The sequence below is a fragment of the Leptodactylus fuscus genome, chromosome 7 (genome assembly GCF_031893055.1).
Source record: "Leptodactylus fuscus isolate aLepFus1 chromosome 7, aLepFus1.hap2, whole genome shotgun sequence".
In the NCBI taxonomy this organism is placed as follows: Eukaryota; Metazoa; Chordata; class Amphibia; order Anura; family Leptodactylidae; genus Leptodactylus; species Leptodactylus fuscus.
In genome coordinates, this window is record NC_134271.1 from 112,862,022 (window position 1) to 112,881,156 (window position 19,135).

Here is a 19,135-nt window from a genome sequence, read left to right on the forward strand (position 1 = left end):
ACCTGCATTCAGGTTAAAAAAGCGGTTACCCGCAGACCCCATAGACTACGGGGTCCCGAAAAATGGGAAGGGCAGAAACATGAAGAGAAAAGTTCTACTTTCAGGACTTTTCTCTATGCATTTTAAAGCGGAATGGGGGGATGGAATCCCCGAGTGGAGATCAGACACAAGTGTTAACACAGCCTGACTTGACCATGTGAACCTAGTCCTAAAGTATCTTTTTAAGGCTGTGCTCAATTTATAGGGGAGCTTCTGATGTGGTGTTTATTTCAGTGGCATAAAACAGGAACAACAGTTGAAGTGGATCTTTTTTGACTTGTCTGCTTCAGTACATAATTGTACCCTTTATGAGGCAGCAATTCTGGAGCACCCGTTTTTAGCAGAGGTCCTACAGACAAGCCCTGTTTTGTTACTCACGGCTGCATTGGGAGGCCCATAGTATATAAAAGGGAAACACACAAGTTCACAACATTACACCTTCTATGGCTGGATCTTGTTTGTCACTAATAATAATAACTTAAAGATAAGGCATGTAAAATGCAAATGAGTTTCCTTTCACATTTTGCATGTGAAGTTTGAGGTGCAATGTACATACACATACATGTGGGCAGTTTTACCTACATTGAAAAAGGTGACTGTTTTGCCACATCCTCCGCTTTAACCACATAGGAGCTCAATATAACTGTCATATAATGTCTGTGGTGTGTAGGATGGGATTCTGTGATCTTGTCTTCAATATCTGTGCTCTCATGGAATTATTTTATATATTGCTCTTGATTTTCTTTCACATCACTCAGATATTCCACATTAATGTTGCCATCTATACAATCCTGATATTATAGGATACAAATATAAATAATGATAAATACTGTATTGCTATTACACTCAGTGTGTGTGTGTGTTTATATATATTGTAAGCCGATGGCTGGTCAGGTAATGGAGGGGGTGTACATCTCACCCAGACTACTCAGGTGGGTGAGATGAGAAAACTCAAGAAGGAATGTTTGTTCTCAGCAAACAACTTTAGTCTGCTGAGCATTTTGGTAAATGCTCAGTATTGGGCTGGATTTTTAGGAATGACAGGTAGGTTGGTAGTGGGACCTGTCATTCCACCCCCCTCCAGTCCACACTTTGGGGATGTTCCAGCAGCAACTCAGCTGTTGAGAGTCTGCTCATCAAGGAGGCTTAAGAAGCCAGCTCCAGCAGCAGATTTTGGCAGAGTTTGGTTGGAGACCCAAAGAGAGAGGTCATATTTTTGGAGCTGTATCCTGAATGATTCTACTGACTTTTTTGGATTTCTGTTGTTATAGGTGATGTAACTTATTCTATGTTTAGTTAGAGCCTTGCCGGGCAGGTATTTATTTTTGTATTGTTTCCTTTTGTTGCTGCACTACCTTTTTTGAGTGAAAATAAACTCTACCTTTGTTTTGGACTAAAGAAACTGGATTTGTGTGTCTAAGCCACCCCACCTAGCAACCCCAGACCCTGACAATTGGTGGAGGATGCGGGCATACAGCGGTTGCTAGGGGCAACGACACGTCCACTCCTTGCTGGAGAAAATTTTTTTATGTCCTGGGTAAAGGCTGCTGCCGCTATACAGATCCAGACTATGGAGGAGATACTGAAGCATCTTGTACAGTCCAATGTGCAGCAACAACAAATGAATCGTTTGCTGATGGAGCAAATTGCGCTCCTTAAAGAGACTGTTGTCACCAGCCCGCAAAGACCTGTGGAGCAGAGATGAGAAGCGGGCTGTGCAAAGAGCTTTGCAAAAGATGACCCCAGATGATGACATAGAGGCCTTCCTGACTGTGTTTGAGAGAGAGGCCGAACGGGAGAAAATGCCAGCTGCTGACTGGGCAGACATCATTGCACCCTATTTGACCGGCAAACCCCAAAAGGCCTATTATGACTTCTGCCAGCAAGATGTCCAGGACTATGATAAACTAAAGGTGCAAATTCTTGCTCGGCTGGGGGTAACCACTGCTGTCCGTGCCCGGTGGGTACATACCTGGAGCTACCACATGGACAAGCCTGCCAGATCCCAGATGTACGACCTGATTCACCTGGTGAAAAAGTGGCTGGAACCAGACACCTGTAACCCTGCAAAGATGGTGGAGAAGGTGGTCCTAGACCAGTTCACCAGAGCTCTTCCTCCTGCGTTGAAGCGCTGGGTTGGACATGGAGACCCCAAGATGCCAACCAGCTCGTCAGCTTTCTGGAGAGGTACCTGGCAACTGAGGCGGAACTCCATGATGACCCTACAGCGCAACCATCCCCCAGGAACACCCAACGGAGGGCACCTCCTGGTAAGACTGTTCCAATATTTGAGAGCGGAGGGAAAAGAGCTCGTGATGGGTTTTCTAGGCAGTTCACCAGCCCAAGAAAGGACTCACTGCTGGAGAAACCAGGGCTGGTACAGTGTTGGAGATGCCATGAGTGGGGACATTTGCTGCCCAGTCACCTCTGAGCCAATGCACTGTGACGCTGATGGGCATCAATCATTATTTGACAGACCCGTCTGTGCTGCGGCACCGGGACTAGAGACTGGACCTGAGGTCTGAGGTGAATAGCCATTCTGTCCAGGCGTTGTTGGACTCTGGTAGCCTGGTCACTCTGGTGCATGCCAGATTGATAGCTGGGGACTTTATCCCGGACAAATGTATGAGTGTTTGTTGCATCCATGAGCATGTCAAGGACTACCCCATGTCCAAGGTCACAATAGAGACTATAGTAGGATCTGTTTATTATGAAGTGGGTGTTGTAAAAAGACTTATGAATAATATGATTTTGGGACGTGATTTCCCTTTGTTCTGGGATTTGTGTTGAAAAGGTACAATCACACAGCCAAAGGTGGAAACCCTGCCTACGCCCAAAGTGCATGAGGAGAGCGACAACTTTCCGCTACAGGTCCTAGCTGGAGAGGAGGATGATGCCTCTTCCCCAGCCTCTGAGCCTAATATACCTGAATTAGAAATGTCACCGGATAATTTTGGTACTGCACAGTTGAGAGATCCCATGCTTGCTAATGCTCGTGATAATTTGACAGTTGTTAACAATGTGCCTCAGGACCCTGATGCTGACCACCAATTCCCACATTTTGCTATGAATAATTACCTCTTTTATTGGGTTGCAAAAAGTAATGGGGAAATTGTGGAGCAGCTTCTTGTACCAAAGCCATACCGCCGTATGGTACTTGATATGGCCCATAATCATGTGCTTGGGGGACACCAAGGGGAGGAGAAAACACAGGAGAGGATTCTCCAAAGATTATATTGGCCAGGCGTGTACAGGGAAGTGAAGGACTACTGTGCGTCCTGTCCTATATGTCAGGTACATGCCACAGCCTCACATTTCCGTAGTCCCTTGGTTCCCCTGCCCATCATTGAAGTGCCTTTTGAAAGGATTGGTATGGACTTGGTCGGTCCAATAGCCAAGTCAGCTAGAGGTCACCAATATATTCTGGTTGTCTTAGATTACGCTACTCACTATCCTGAGGCGGTTCCCTTGCATAATACGACATCAAAGAGGATTGCCCGTGAGTTATTCTATATGTTTTCAAGGACAGGCATACCTAAAGAGATACTGACCGACCAAGGCACACACCTTTCATGTCAAAGGTGATGAAAGAGCTATGCAAGCTGTTTAAAATTACCCACATACGGACCTCTGTGTATCACCCCCAGACAGATGGGTTAGTGGAGCGCTTTAATAAGACTTTCAAGCATATGCTTAAAAAGGTGGTAGGAAAAGATGGTCATGACTGGGATTGCCTGTTGCCATACTTGATGATTTCTATTAGAGAGGTTCCACAAGCGTCTACAGGTTTTTCCCCATTTGAAATAGTCTATGGTAGACACCCCAGGGGCTTACTTGATATAGCCAAAGAAACCTGAGGCTTCCCCATACCATAGTGTCATAGAGCAAGTAGCTGAAATGCAGGACCGCATTTCAACAGTCATGCCAATTGTAAAAGAACATCTGCAAAGAGCACAAGAGGCCCAAAGCAGAATTTACAATCGTTCTGCCAGAGTCTGAGAGTTTAACCCAGGGGACAGAGTCCTTATTTTGGTGCCTACTGTGGAGAGCAAATTCTTAGCGAAATGGCAAGGTCCATATGAAATTGTGGGAAAAAGTAGGGCCAGTCAACTATAAGGTTCACCAACCAGGGAAAAGGAAGCCTTTTTAAATCTACCATGTGAATTTGATTACGCCCTGGAACCAGAGGAAATCCTTGGTGGCCTTAAATACAGAGGTGGCTGATTCGTTGCCACCAATCTCTCCAGTCCGTGTGAATGAGACACTCTCAGTGCTCCAGCAACAGGAGGCAAAAGAGTTCCTGCAGTGCAGAAAAATAGACGCAAGTTCTCTTATTTACCAGGGCGTACACACCTGATAGAGCACCATGTAGTGACAGAACCTGGGAGGAAAGTAAACCTCAAACCCTACAGAATACCAGAGGCACGTAGGGAGGTAGTGTCAGCTGAGGTTAAACGTATGCTGGAGTTGGGTGTAATTGAGGAATCCAAAAGTGAGTGGTCTAACCCAATTGTATTGATACCAAAGCCCAATGGTACTTGGCAGTTCTGCAATGATTTTAGAAAATTGAATGAGATTTTCAAGTTTGACGCTTATACCATGCCTAGGGTTGATGAACTTATTGAGAAGTTGGGTAATGCCAGGTACATAACCACACTGGACCTGACAAAAGGTTACTGGCAAATACCTTTGTCTAAAGAAGCCAAGGAGAAAACTGCCTTTGTTGTTCCAGAAGGACTGTTCCAATACAGGGTTATGCCATTTGGTTTGCATGGAGCTCCTGCTACCTTTCAGAGGTTGGACCAGATCTTGCGGCCACATCGTGACTACGCAGTAGCTTACCTCATCAATGAGGCTTAAGAAGCCAGCTCCAGCAGCAGATTTTGGCAGAGTTTGGCTGGAGAGCCTAAGAGAGAGGTCATAATTTTGGAGCTGTGTCCTGAATGATTCTACTGTCTTTTTGATTTCTGTTATTCTAGGTGAGGTAACTTATTCTATGTTTAGTTATTGCCTAGCCAGGCAGGTATTTATTTTTGTATTGTTTCCTTTTGCTACTGCACTACTTTTTTTTTTGAGTGAAAATAAACTCTAACCTTTGTTTTGGACTAAAGAAACTGGACTTGTGTGTCTTTGCCATCCCAGCTAGCAACCCCAGACCCTGACAATATATATATATATATATATATATATATATATATATTATGTGTGTATATATATATATATATATATATATATATATATATATATATATATATATATATATATATACTAGCCTCTGCTCGTGACTTCGTCTGCGTGTTGCTGGAGTCGATGATCCGCCTATATCCAGTAAATTGCTGCCGTCGATGGTTTGCCTGCTGAACTTGTTCCTTGCGTCGTGACTGTTTTTTTTTAATTAGTCGCATATCTTTCATTTCTCGCTGGACCCAAGTCTGAAGTCGCAGGCAGAAGCTAGTATTAACGTAAATTAATAAGAGTCTTGAAGCCATGTCATTTAGCAGACTAAAAAGTACGCTATGTGTTAATCGAGGTTACAAACTATCTATATGGCAAATTTCATCCAAATTCGTTCAGGCGTTTTCAAGCCCTACTACATCTGTACACACACAGCTCTGCTACATCTGGCAATTTGGATGAAAGCAGTTTTCCTATCTCATTGTCTGAGCAGCTTCTGTGTTATCTGTGTGTTTACATAGACAGATAACAGAGCAGTGTTTATCAGCAAAACTGCAAATAGCTGAAATCTCCTGCAGTATAATATAGTATGTGAACATAAATTCATAACAGACATGAAGTCATGTAATTTACCGGGATAAAAAGTAGCCTATGTGTTAATCGAGATTACAAACTATCTGTGCCAAATTTCATCCAAATCTGTTCAGTTATTTTTGCATCAAAGAGTAACAAACACACAAACTTTCACATTTATAATATTAGTAGGATTAGTATATATACAGTAACACTTAGCACACATACTGTATGTATGTAGTAAACACAAATTCCAGAAACTTTATAGCCTCTTGGTTATTATCGGAAACCTTCAGTATGTGGCTGTGATCTAGATGTATAGTGTAAACAGAGGGGAGAATTTGCCATTAAGGGGATTTTTAGGTCGGGATTCCATGGTATGAACATGCAGCATTTTGACCGCTGCAAAAAAATTGCTGTGTTTTAAAATACCTGAAAACTGTATGAGATTCTGGCTAATCGCATCCACACACTGCAGAAAAATATCCTCAGTGGAAAAGCTGGATGTCAATTATACCTGCAGAAACGCTGCCGTTTTTTGTATTTATATAATGGGGAAGAAAGTTTTTATGGAAAAACGCGGCAGAAAAAAATGCAGTGTGTTTAAGCCGCAGTCCTTTCCACAGCTTTTTTTTTGCTTTGCTTTTTTGGACTTTGGATTGCTATAATTTGCACCAGGTTTATTAAATGTTTCATTATATGTCCCTTTTTATTGTGGCTCTGAAGGTGTTAACATTCATAGACATTTCTTTTATACCTTGTTGTTTTCTTCATCTGATGCTGCTCTGAGTACACACAGGAAATACAGGATTTCTCACCTCATCGTAACTTTTGCAATAAAAAAAAATTCAGGTCACTTCTGCTTTTCATCTTTATGGGTCTGCTTCACTATCTGAAGAATATATAACCATAAGGTCAAAAATGTTAGTACAACTGATGCCGGATGTCAACTCTTTTGGCTAGGACTAATTGGCATCTTATAGTCACATGACATATGATCATGGTGTTGCACTATTACATCACACTGAATGATAGTAAATGTGATCATTTTATTCTCTACACGGTGTTTCATTCAAGTCAACCATCAGCAGAAATCCAACAAAACCACATTTGGTAGTATTAGGTGCAACGTAGCATCTATATTCTTAATATCGCCTAACAAAAAGCCGCAGTGTGTCCCAAGCCTTGTAGAGTCCAATAAATTACAGATTTTAGTTTGAAACTTTTCAACTTGATAGCAAACAAGATTAGGGTAGGTTCACATGTGCTTGGAGCCTTTACTGAAGATCCAGTCAAAAGGAAAGGGCAAAATAGTGTAGCATGCTGCATTATTCTGTCTGGTAATATACCAGTGCTGATTATAGACAGTGGTGTCCATTAGGTGGCGTACATATCTGTCATAGCACAGTTCTTTCACCCTTATTATTTTCATTGTTTGCTTTTATTGTGTAGCAGAAAATGGAAGCCTTACTTGAAAAAGTGAGGTTTCCTGCACATGACCGTGTTCAGTGTTTGGGTCAGTGAAAATGGCATGGATGACACATGGCTTGGTATCTGTGTATCATTCGTACTCTTCACTAACCCATACATTAAACTGATGGAACAAGCCACAAATACAGACAGGTATAGACTTACAAAAACTACAGCTGTTTGTATTACCCCACAGAATGCATGTCTCAGTCTTTGATCTGCAAATAGAGGCTTCCTGTAATCTTTTGGCAAAACTTCTACCGAGGTCTACAGTAAATTGCACTCTCCAAAGAGACCACATGGTTGCAGTAGGGTGAGGAACCCGATGGTCATTCACACTACCCTAGATTAACATGCCCCTTTGGTAGAGCTGTGGATTTGGTGAGCCAAACTTCTGGCTGTGCCTCTGACTTCCTCTATGTCTTTCAACACTTTTTCATCTTTTTTTTTTTTTTTTTTTTTTTTTTATATATATAAATCGGGACATTAGATTGAAAATAACATATATATTTGTGAATAGAGTTTCAGAATTTTCCTTATAATAGGCCATCTATTTTAGAGCCGTGTGGATGTGGATCACTGTTGGGACCCCCACAACCTGCTGATTTATGGGACTGCTGCTTGATCTGGATACCACTGCAGTGCCCCTAGTAGCCACTATAAAAAGATGTCATGAAGCACTATGTTAAGGATAGTAGAAAACCCCTTTAGGCCGGGGCTGCAAAAAAAATTGCAGTTTTACAGTCACAGCACTGTGGTAAAATGCATGGAGCGGACATGCAACGATTTGCAAAACCAGTAATCGGAGCATGTCAATTATACCTACGGAAACACCAGCGGTTTCCCTATAGGTATTATTGAAGCACAGAGTCTGGAGAGAAAACCTCTGCAAACTATCCATGGAAAGTGCTGCGGGAAGAACTGCGATGTGTTGCCGCTGCAGTTTTTCCCACTGCGGGAGACTAAGTGAGGACTTAGCCTTAGTAATTTTTGTGTTTGAGTTGACCTGGCTCACTGTCTTACATTCCATAACTTCCACAGAAGTGATTGGGAGCTACAATAACTCCATAGAACAGTGAGGTATGCTTGTACTGTAACTTGTGAGGTCGCTATTCCTGTGGGAATTACAGACATGGCATAGTTCATTGAGTTTTTTAAACCCAAACACTGCCTGGATTTGGCTGTCGGCAGTGGGACCAGTATTTATCAGAAACTTAGGGCACATCCTGTCTATTGTTCTACAACCCCTTTAATAATGGTGCCTGCATCAGTAGCATTCACTTGTGTCCTACATAACAGGTAGGTGTGCAGTGCCCAGTATGTACAGACCATGAATGCACGGAGCCAGCAGATAGCCACATTAGGCAGAGCACTTTCATTCAGATGTCTTCAGACTGTGTGTTAGACATCGGTGTCATGCTTACAATTTGTAATTTGATCAAAATTCTGTGGAAAAAAAAGACATAATTGGCATACCTGGTGGTACCCTTGACAACATCCCTGGGTACTTGTGTCCCCTGAGTCATCTCTAATGATGCTTCCTGGCCACCGGCCAGATGTCTCTGTACGATCCATAATTTCCAGACCTGTCTGGAAACGCAGGACATGTGCGAAGGGTAAAAGTGCAAAAACAAGTAGGCGTCCCAGCTTCAGAGCAAGTCTTTGTCTATTGCAGTCAGTGTTGTGATGTTGTGCAGGTGCCTTAGTTTCAATTTGTCATTGATAGGTAAACTTATTGTCATATTCCGATATAAAGGTATAAAAAACATGTTTTCTGTATTTCACTGCAACACTTCCTGTTTTAATTTGTGTGCAGGATGTATAGAGATGCAGATGAAATCATTTTATTTTTGGATCAATTAACACATGAACCCCCAGCAGGGGCGTGCGAAAATGTTTATGTTCTAATATTTAGTTTAAACCAAAAAAACACATAATTTTAAACACAGTTTTGTTCAAAGAGAAAGTGTACAAAATGTTTCTGTAATATTAGTTTCTGTAACGCCAATGTGCACGGCCATTTGTAGGGATCTATGTCACGCATCTCAACATACAGTGCTCTTAGTAATCCGTAGGCCCACAAGAATCTGTGAAGAAAGAAACCGTACTATGCTCCATTGCATGTATTACAGGGGAAACATTGCTGCATTGAGGTACCATATGGCTGCACACAGAGTGCCTACTAGACTAATTTATATTCCCTACAGAGGTAATGTAGTGTTACATTCAATCCATGTGAATGAATGGCCATCCATGGAAAATATAGACTGGTGAGACCTGCAAAATAGTCTTCCTTTTGCTTGGCGTCCTCTGTTTTGGCTAATGGCTTTGGGTTCTCAGTTGTGACAACCCTTTCATGATGTCCATATGTCCTAAAAAGGCATACATGTATAATGAAAATGTTCACATGTGAGAGTAACTATCATTCATTCTCCCTGCCTTTTTGGGCCTGGGATATGACATAAAGTCTATGTATGGGAATGGAAATTATCTATAGAGCAGCCCAGCAAAAACGCTTTCCAGCTCTGCACCTCTGACCTGATTGTCTATCAAACTCTTGACTTCTTTTATGTATATTATACTCTTTTTTTCCCAGCGGTTCAACCTCCTGTCTACTTCTGACCAACACTGTCTTGATTCTTCATCTCTTTCTTTGTGCTCAACTACAGTCCTATGATGTCTCAGTATAGCATCACATGTGCATCTAAAGAAATTTCAATATCTGCCGGTTGCAGTATGGTGAAATAATTCTTCTCTATGTAGTCTGATAAAAAACAAAACATGAATATACATTCCGGGACGTTGAATTGTAATCTTCAATATAACTGTATGACTGGAATCTATTTATCAGCCGTAACTGTGATAGGAGTTTATCCCCCACCCATCATTCCTAGGAGAAACAACAGAGATACAGTACAAGAGAGTTATAAGAAGAGATGATCCAGAATTATCATTTAGTTGAGTGGTGGTGACAGGTCCCCTTTAAAGTGTAGCAGTATATACGTATATTAGGGTAGAAACCCTGGTAATGCTCATAATGTACATTTGAAAATGTAGTTACATTGGTGAGACTTTGTAAACGTCCATGTATTGTAATGTCATTGTGGCGTCTTCATGTAAAATCCACAACAGTTCCACCTCTGAACATCTGAACTCACCTACCCACCGTCATTTCTGGGATTGATTTCAGTTAAAGGAACACTAAATATAGAATATTCCTCCTCAAAATTATCTGGTCAGTGAGGATGCCGGGATATTTATGGTGTATCCTAAAAATTGGTCATCTAGATCAGTGGTTTCCAAACTTTCTGAAGGTAGGACCTATTTTTGGAAAATAATTTTGTTTGGGATCCCTGCTACTGTAGTTGGCTCCATGCTTTCTCTGTCCTGTCTCTGCTCTGTTATGTGTATTTTTGCACACTCCTCACAGTATAGCTGTGTACTTCATTTGCCACCAACACCAATGGCTGCTCATGTGTGTAGGACAAGGCATCCATCACGGACGTGTGATGACGATTTTATCTCGGGGAAAGGTATTCCAATTCACTGGAGACTCCATTAAAGAACACTGTCTGTACTACAATTCCTAGAGGGCCCAATTAAGTGAGTGGCCATATCAAAACTATCAAGAGCCATTAAATGTCCTCAATGTCCTGAATGTTTATCGACCCAGGAAGGCAATGTAGAGCACGTGAAAGGTGCCATATTCTGTTCTGGCTGTGCACTGCTGCATTCCCAATATGGCTGATGATGGAGAGTCATGTGACCTGGCCGAGCCATACTGGGGCAGCCTGATGCACAGTGTGAATATCTATGAAGACTTGCAGTATTTACACAGCCCCCCAGGGAGTTGGGAGCCTCAGTTTGCAAAACAGTAATCTATATCATAATCCCAGAAAACCCAGGGACTAGATGGATCACAGTTGTACACATCTAGAATTTCCACCATTTGCATCAAAAATGCTGTGAAACTGCCATGTGTGAATATACTCTTAAAGCCAGTTAGCAAGGACATTCATTTCCATTGGCACAATGTCCTCCACCTTGTCCACCCACCCCTTTGTTTTCATGTACACTAAAGGTAGGGCCTCATGTAGTCTTTCAGCTTCTCCTTTAAGTTTAAATGAATACAGATACTAAAATAAAAAATATTGGTCCTAGAAAATGGAAAGGCAGGAACTACAAGCCATGCCAACAACCACAACCAACCAGCCGGAAAACATATGATCACAGTAATCCAATGTAACTCTAACTGTGAGCAGGAAACCTACATACTGTATACGCCAAGGCCTTTGGGAGTGTACAAACCAGAGTGAGAATACTTATGCTGTAGCCCCATGGGAAGAACACCCTGCGAGATATATGTCCGGGACATTCTGCAACATGTTCCTCTGTAAGCCAAGACAGCAGAAAAAACCCTGAAATCGGATGGTTTTTGCTGCAGCTCACCTACAGATTTCCTTGCGAGCCACAGTGGTCATTGGCATGCTTCAGATTTGTATCTGGCAGTGCAGGTCACTTCCCTACAGGTTTTCTTCACAGCACCAGCATGTGAATGAGATGTATTTAAAGGGAACCTGTCAGCAGATTTTGGGTACTGAAATCAAACTCAGTACCTGGCAGTGAATCTCATGCCTTCTCCAACAATGTCCTGATAAAACCTTACCAATGTGGCATGTAGAGTCACTCTCTATTAAAATATGGAACCTGTTGCATGACTGCAGTTTTTAAGAACTACCGTGTTATCTCAGGTTCATCTGTCCTGTTTTCTGCCCTACCTCTCTGTGAAAATGTCTCAGGTCTGACTCCCCTCTGCCATATACCGCCCCTATTGCTCAGGTCACTATGACCCCCATCACCTTCCCCAGTGTGATCAGCAGCACTTTGCTCAGATTTCTGGACCTGTGGAGACCTCCCCATCACTATATAAGGCCCTGGCAGGTATATGGTATTATGAGCTCTGCAGTATTTTTCAGGCACACGATATAGACATGGTGACGGCATCAGCAATAGCAGGCTTTGATTCTACAAGCAAAAGCACTTGAGTGTCACTTTAGTGCAGCATGCTGTCTATTACACAGGGTTTTTGTTTTTTGTGGGGTTTTTTAGAGTGGATTTTACAGGCGTTCTGAACAATAGTATGCGTGATAGATGATCACATCCAATAAACCACCTTACCCCTGCCTTAATCCACGCTGCCCCTTTTGGAAGACATAAAGCGGTTTGTCTGTTTACACTCTAGCATTTAGAAACGTGGCGTGACTGTCTTAGATTTATCGTGCACAAGTCGTAGACATGGTGCCACTGCTTATTTCATTAATCTCAGACTGAGGTTTTTACTGTTGTGCCTACGGACTTGCCTGCTCTCTAGCAGTTTAATACCAGTCTCCCTGATCTCTTCACAAGGCTTCTGTTTAAACTCCATATCATGAGGTGACAGAGGAGCACAGTGATATTTATACATTGTTCCCAAACTCTGCGTTCTTGTAGTCTCATTATTTTAACCCTTGTGTGGTCAGAAGGTAATCTGTGGACACCAAATCCAGTTTTTCTTTTATTTCCTAATTCCTGCTCCGCCGGTTGCCTGGAATCTTGCAGAGGAAGTAATTATCTCTTGGACAGCAGGGTCCTTCTGTGGATCATTTGCTGTCTGTAGGAGCGATGGGGGAAATTTATGAGCCAAATTATCTTTTCAATAAAGCCCTGCAGACAGCGCTTGGGAATCGGTGACAGCTAGAATGTAAAGGTGTGCTACTGCCTCCTCACACTGGCTGAGTCACCGCTATTGTCTCATTAACCCCTCTGTTAACGTTTTCCGTTCCACAATGATGGTTAAATGTCCGCAGTGTCTGCAGCTAGCTTTCTAGGGGGGTGTCCAAGCAAAAGGAAATCAATGGCCATTACTGGGTGGGGTCCCAATACTAGGGAATCTGAGAAAGCAAATACTTTTCCAGATCCTGTCTCCAGAAGTTTTTCCTGAATAGAAAGCCTTGGAAGCGTGGCGTAGACATTTGTAAGATTAAGCAGTACTTTGTACACTTGTGAGGTATATTAAACTGAATGGATTTGCAGTTTCTTCCATGTAAACAGGGGATGTGCCATTGACAAAAGCAAGTTGTATCGGAGCGTTTATATGGACAGATGACTGTACAGTATGGCTGCCACATATAAGATGGCAGTGAACAACTTAAACAACTTGCTGTCATTTAACATTTGCGTAAATTTTAACAGAACTTTTGTAGCTTGAACAAGGCCCAAAATATATAAATTACATTTTCATTGTTTCATTGGCCATAGATTATTTAGGGTTAGTATCTCCCTTCTCCTTTGTGTTATGTGAGCTGCATAAATTCCTTTAAACCAAGCATGAATTGTAGACTGAAGGAGTATCTGGAGATGAGGTGGCTACAATAGTGTAATACATGGCAGTACATCCCACATACCAAGATATGGACTGTGTCTATTTAGGGAAACCTCAGAGCAGCGGGTTAAAGCTTTAACCCCTTCTCACCAAAATGATGATGTCAGCAGCCATTATTTCCTAAATTCTTATGCACATGTTCTTCGAGATACTTCACTGATACTTTTACATTCCCTGTGCCTATACCCATGGGAAGGTAGGTTAGTGATGTACATACGCTAACATTAATGGTTAACCTCTTAAGCACTACAGTTATGGGGAAGACAAAAGGAGGGTTTACCATTAGCTCTCCTACAGTGAACACCATTATCAGGACTTTCTGGGAGAGAAGCTGAGCTCTATGATAAATAGGTTTATATCATTTTGAGCAGGATTAAGAAGCAGGGTGAATCCTGGCAGGACTCCTAGGAGAGACAGTAAGAGTCCTGGCTTACCCCGCCCACACACAGTGATTGACAGCATTTCCTGTATCGGTGTGTGTACACAGAAAGCTATCAATCGCCATGTGGGTGGGATAAACAGGATCCTCCTTCCGGTTCTATACATTGATGTTTATGGGTTATTATTTATGTATAACTCTTGTAAAATCCTGCCATGGCATCTATACGTGATTGAGCCCTGGACTTTACTGTGGCTATTTGCTTCTTTAGGCATTCAGATGTTGGTTTGCTGGCCTGCTTAATATCATTGTCTTCTTACATGACCCAATTTCAGACCAGCTTAAGCATATGGACAGATGGTCTCACATTTGCCTCTAGAATATTCTGCCATAAAGTGAAGTTAGTCTCAGTGACTGCTGAACAAGCCCCAGTCATCAGCTCTCCACGGCCTTGCTTGACATTTGCTATGAGGCGTTTGCCAACACTGCCATGGTTGGGAAAACCAAGTTTTCTCCTTTAGTTTAATCATACTAAGGCTACATCCAAGTGTGTCTGGCAGCAGAGTACTCCCCTCTGTGCTTTCAGAATACATGTATGCTTGGCTGTAAGGGAGGAAAAGCTTTCAGCTGTGCTGCCATATATTGTATTTGCAGAAGCCTGCAGATCATTTGATAAGCCATTTGGTGGTGAATTTACAATTGTTCGGAGATGACCTTATATCTGTGAATTCACAAGCAGCAGATTTTGCATACGTATCAGCATTGCTGGGTATATCACATGAATGACACTAACATGCTTGACAGACTCTATTGATTATAATAGGGTCCGAAAGACTTGCATCATTTTACAGTAAATGGTGTAATAGTGCTGCATGCTGTGCTGTTTTGTCTTATATTTTTGACAGTATCTGCAATGGAGGCTCCTGCTGGACCTCAGAAGCAGGTGTGAACCTAAGCTTATAAGAAAGTACCTGATTTTTGTCACCTGATATCATGTGACATTGTCAGAAAGCCACATTTAACGCTTTATTTTGGTTATAGAAGGGTCAGAATTAGCAGACCAATTCTGCATGTCCTTACTGGGTTTATGAAAAGCAGGTTGTCTGTAGCACAGTCCCTGACGTTATGGACAGGCAGTTAATAGAGAAATAACGCAAAACCAAATTCAGCCCCACTAACCAATGTAAACTTGCCCATGTTGGTTATTTTGGTTTGGCTAATGTGCCCCTTTAAATTGACCCGCAAAGGATACCTGATCACTTAACAATAAAGGTGGGAAGAAAACAAAGGAGGTTGAGCAGTTTGGTCAGTGTAGAGGGCTCTGGTATTACAAGAGGGGGAAGCATTGGAGCTGGAAAGTGTGAGACAGAATGGCTACTATGGCATGTGCCAAGGCCGCCATGTTTTTTTCCAGCTGCTTCTGATGTAGAAGACAGCAATGTGTGCCCTGAAAATTGTAGAAAAGGGATTGGGATGTTTATACAGGAATTATACAAGCATTATTTCAAATATTTGTGCACAACAGATGAAACTGCACAAGTTATTCTCCTCTACGTTTCACATGGCAATATTTAAAATTATTTTCTGTGCAAGAATATTTATTTATTTTTTCCTTTTTTAGAAAACTTGCTGTATACATCTATATAGAATGTGACTGTTTTTATAAGGCGATGTATAAAAATTTTGACGATATAAGAAAGCATCAAACTGTATGTTTTGACCATTTTTGTCAGTGAACTGTAAGGACATTAAAAAAAAACAACTAAATCTGTGTTTTTCCTTAAAGACTTGGGGATCAGTTTTACAAAGAAGCAATTGAGCACTGTCGCAACTACAACTCAAGGCTATGTGCTGAACGCAGTGTCCGACTCCCCTTTCTCGACTCACAAACCGGTGTAGCCCAGAATAACTGCTACATATGGATGGAGAAAAGACACAGAGGACCAGGTATCGGGCTAGTCACAAAATGCAAATAAAACAGAAAATTCTGTGAATGCAGAGTTAAAGGGATCTTCCCATTAATGGCAATGATTCCCTATCCACAGGTGTAGGATAAATGCATACCACAGCTCTATTCACACAGAGTATTCAGGGCAATTTCTGGTTTTCATGATGGTTTCCAATGTTGGACCCAAAGCAATTAGACAGTTGGGGATGTATATATAAATGAAATACAGATAAATATATTTCCACATACCTCCCAACCATCCCGGATTCAGCGGGACAGTCCCGGTGGCAGGAGGTATGTCCTGGATGCAGCTTTGAATACTATTATGAAGCAGAAGCCATCCACAGACAGCTCCTGCCTCACCGCTGAGTCCCTGCATACTCCGGCCCCAGGAGCAGTAGGTGCGATATGATGACGTCACTCACTTCACGCCTACTGCTCCTTGAACGTTTCAGGAGAAGATACTGTAGAGAGAACAGCAGGGGAGTGAGGAGAGGTGACTATCTGTAGTTTTATTATATTAAACTTTGGAGGCAAATGGAGGAGGAACATTAAACTGGTGGCAGATGAAGGGGGACATTAAAATGCTGGCAGATGAAGAGGGGCATTAAACTGAGGGCAGATGGAGGAGGGCATTAAACTGGGGGCAGATAAAGGGGGGGGCATTGAACTGGACAGCAGAGGGTAGCTTCCTGCTTTCTTAACTAATGTAATGTATTCTGGTAGTTGTAGGCTCTCACACTATCTCCCTCTCACTCCCCTCCCCTCCCTCTCTAACACCCTCTCCCTAGCTATCCTGCCCACTACTAGCCCTTTCCAACTAATTCAGCCCTTGCCCTACCCATTATACTTACCTCTCTTCTTCCTGTCTAGGCTTCCTTCTGTGGGGTACAGCTCCTCTTCTTTCGTGACTCTGCCAGCACTCTGCTGTAGCCTTCACTCTATCTTTATTGTGCAGGCGTGGGCAGCTACTTCAGATTCCCATGCTTGTGCAATAGAGATGTAGTGTCGGCTTCAGTGCAAACCTGAGACTCTGGCTCTTTTGCAAATACGTGGACAGACATCACAGGTGGAGGAGGAGCAGTTCCCTGCAGAAGGAAGCTAGGAGACAGGAAGACGATAGGTAAGGATCATGGGGTGGATGGGGCTGGGGAGTAGTAGTGACGCTCTGTTTCCAGAAAGGGGGAAACAGATCGTCACCAAATTAGTCAGGAAATGTCACTGGGACGGTTTTATGGGTAAATATGCATTTTTGATTAATTATGTCATTTAAAAAGTAGGCAGGGGAGGGTGTTTAGATTAGTGTAGGGATTTAATTTTATCCTTGACAACCCATTAAACTGGGGCACCAGGAGAGGGCCTTCATACTTGTGGGGCAATTGGAGGGGAACACTATAATGTGGAGACATTTAATGTTAGTGTGACTGTAGGAGCAGTATACTGTGTGGGGGCACAAAGAAAAATGGATGAGAATGGATGGAGTCAACACCGAAGTGGGTGGAGCTAAATTTGCTGCGGCACACACAGCACACCACCCATTCTATCTCTCTTTCTGTCCTTTGAAGGTAGGTATGATATATATCTCTAGCTATATGGAAGTGTATGGGGCCAGTTTATGGTGCACAATATAATGGATGCCAAGACCTCTTTTTTGAAAATGCTGCTCAATGTGAAGTAAAGAATACATATCATTTATACAAACGTTTGTTATGTGATAGTAATGTCAGATGTTTTGATCATTGGGGACAGGGTACATCATTGCTGATCACACAGGTACAACAGCTGTTTAACCCCTTAGCACAGGGGTAGGGAACCTTTGGCTCTCCAGCTGCTGTGAAACTACAACTCCCATCATGCTCCATTCACTTCCATGGGAGTTCCAAGAACTGCAGAGCAAGTATGCATGCTGGGACTTGTAGTTTTGCAACAGCTGGAGAGCCGTATGTTCCCTACCCCTGCCTTAGCAGAAAGGAACTCTCTTTTCTCCATCCTGCCTGCATCTTTGCTGTCCGGCAGCTGCTATTTGTGGCCTTACTGAAAGTGGTACAGTAGTCTTATCCAAAGTGATACACTGCAATAGTAACTAATTTATTTCAGATTAGTACTGAGTAAACGGAATGTTCTGTGTACACAGGTGTGGCTCCAGGACAGTTGTACACATATCCTGCTCGATGTTGGAGAAAGAAGAGACGTTTGCATCACCCTGAAGACCCAAGGTTAAGACTCCTGGAGATTAAAGCCGGTGGGTATAAATATATATATAGTCTAGACAACTACAATTCACAAACAACACTCTCTGCACACTCTTTGCATTCTCTGTAACTGGAAATCTATTCCATTCCTCTGTATAGTTAGCCACGTTTCTTTACTTCCGATGTATGTACTTGTGCAGATATATTTGGCACTAATACTGTATATTGGTATGAGATTATATTCAGATGCGTGTAAAAAGTATATGGTTTTGCCACAGTTTGCAGTGCGGTATTTTAATTGTAATAAATGTTTCACCTGTACATACTCAGTGCATTTTTTTTACGGATGATAATCCGTTTTATGTGCACCCAGCCACAACCAATGTCTTATTTCACCTTAACCATATCATTATATGTCTGTTAATATTTTCAGAATAGACTGAGACCCACGGCTTCCATGTACATAATGGTGTCTAAAACTGTTCTGACCCAATAAGCAGCAGTAATGAGCCACACTTTGTATATTCCAAATACATTAATATTTTCTGGTTTTGTAGATTTTTACATGGTCTCTATGAGATGATTCTTCGTCCTCCTTCATATCCCAAATGGATCCTAATATTAGGAGCTGCATTAAACTGGTAAAATGTAGCCTGTGCGCAGATGAACAGAACAGTCTGCTATCTGGGTGATTTATGGCGTCGTCCGTGTTGCTGGCTGTACTTAATGGGCTTAATGAGTAGTGTTTGGTTCCATCTGTGCGATCAGCTTAAATGAAAAAGTGCCAGTGCTAAATCCATTTTAATTTGCTAGGAGCACGGCTACCCACTTTCTCCACAATCCGGGTTTTTAAATGGAACTTTAAAGTCTCTTTCTTTGCTCTGGAGAGACATGGAAATACGTAGGTGACATTGAATGATGTGACAGATTTAAGTATG

General features: G+C 42.2%; 1 protein-coding gene across 6 annotated transcripts in view; it reads left to right on the plus strand.

Annotated features, from left to right (window-relative positions):
- Positions 1-19,135, plus strand: part of DPF3 (double PHD fingers 3) — a 177,899-nt gene that overhangs the window by 54,227 nt on the left and 104,537 nt on the right. For all 6 annotated transcript variants that reach the window (XR_012717256.1, XR_012717257.1, XM_075282902.1 and 3 more), the window contains exons 2-3: positions 15,844-16,004; positions 18,140-18,247. Coding sequence is in view for 4 of the 6 variants with exons in the window: in XM_075282902.1 (XP_075139003.1) it covers positions 15,844-16,004; positions 18,140-18,247 (269 nt within the window). In the remaining 2 variants the exon portion in view is untranslated. The remainder of the gene's footprint in view (positions 1-15,843; positions 16,005-18,139; positions 18,248-19,135) is intronic.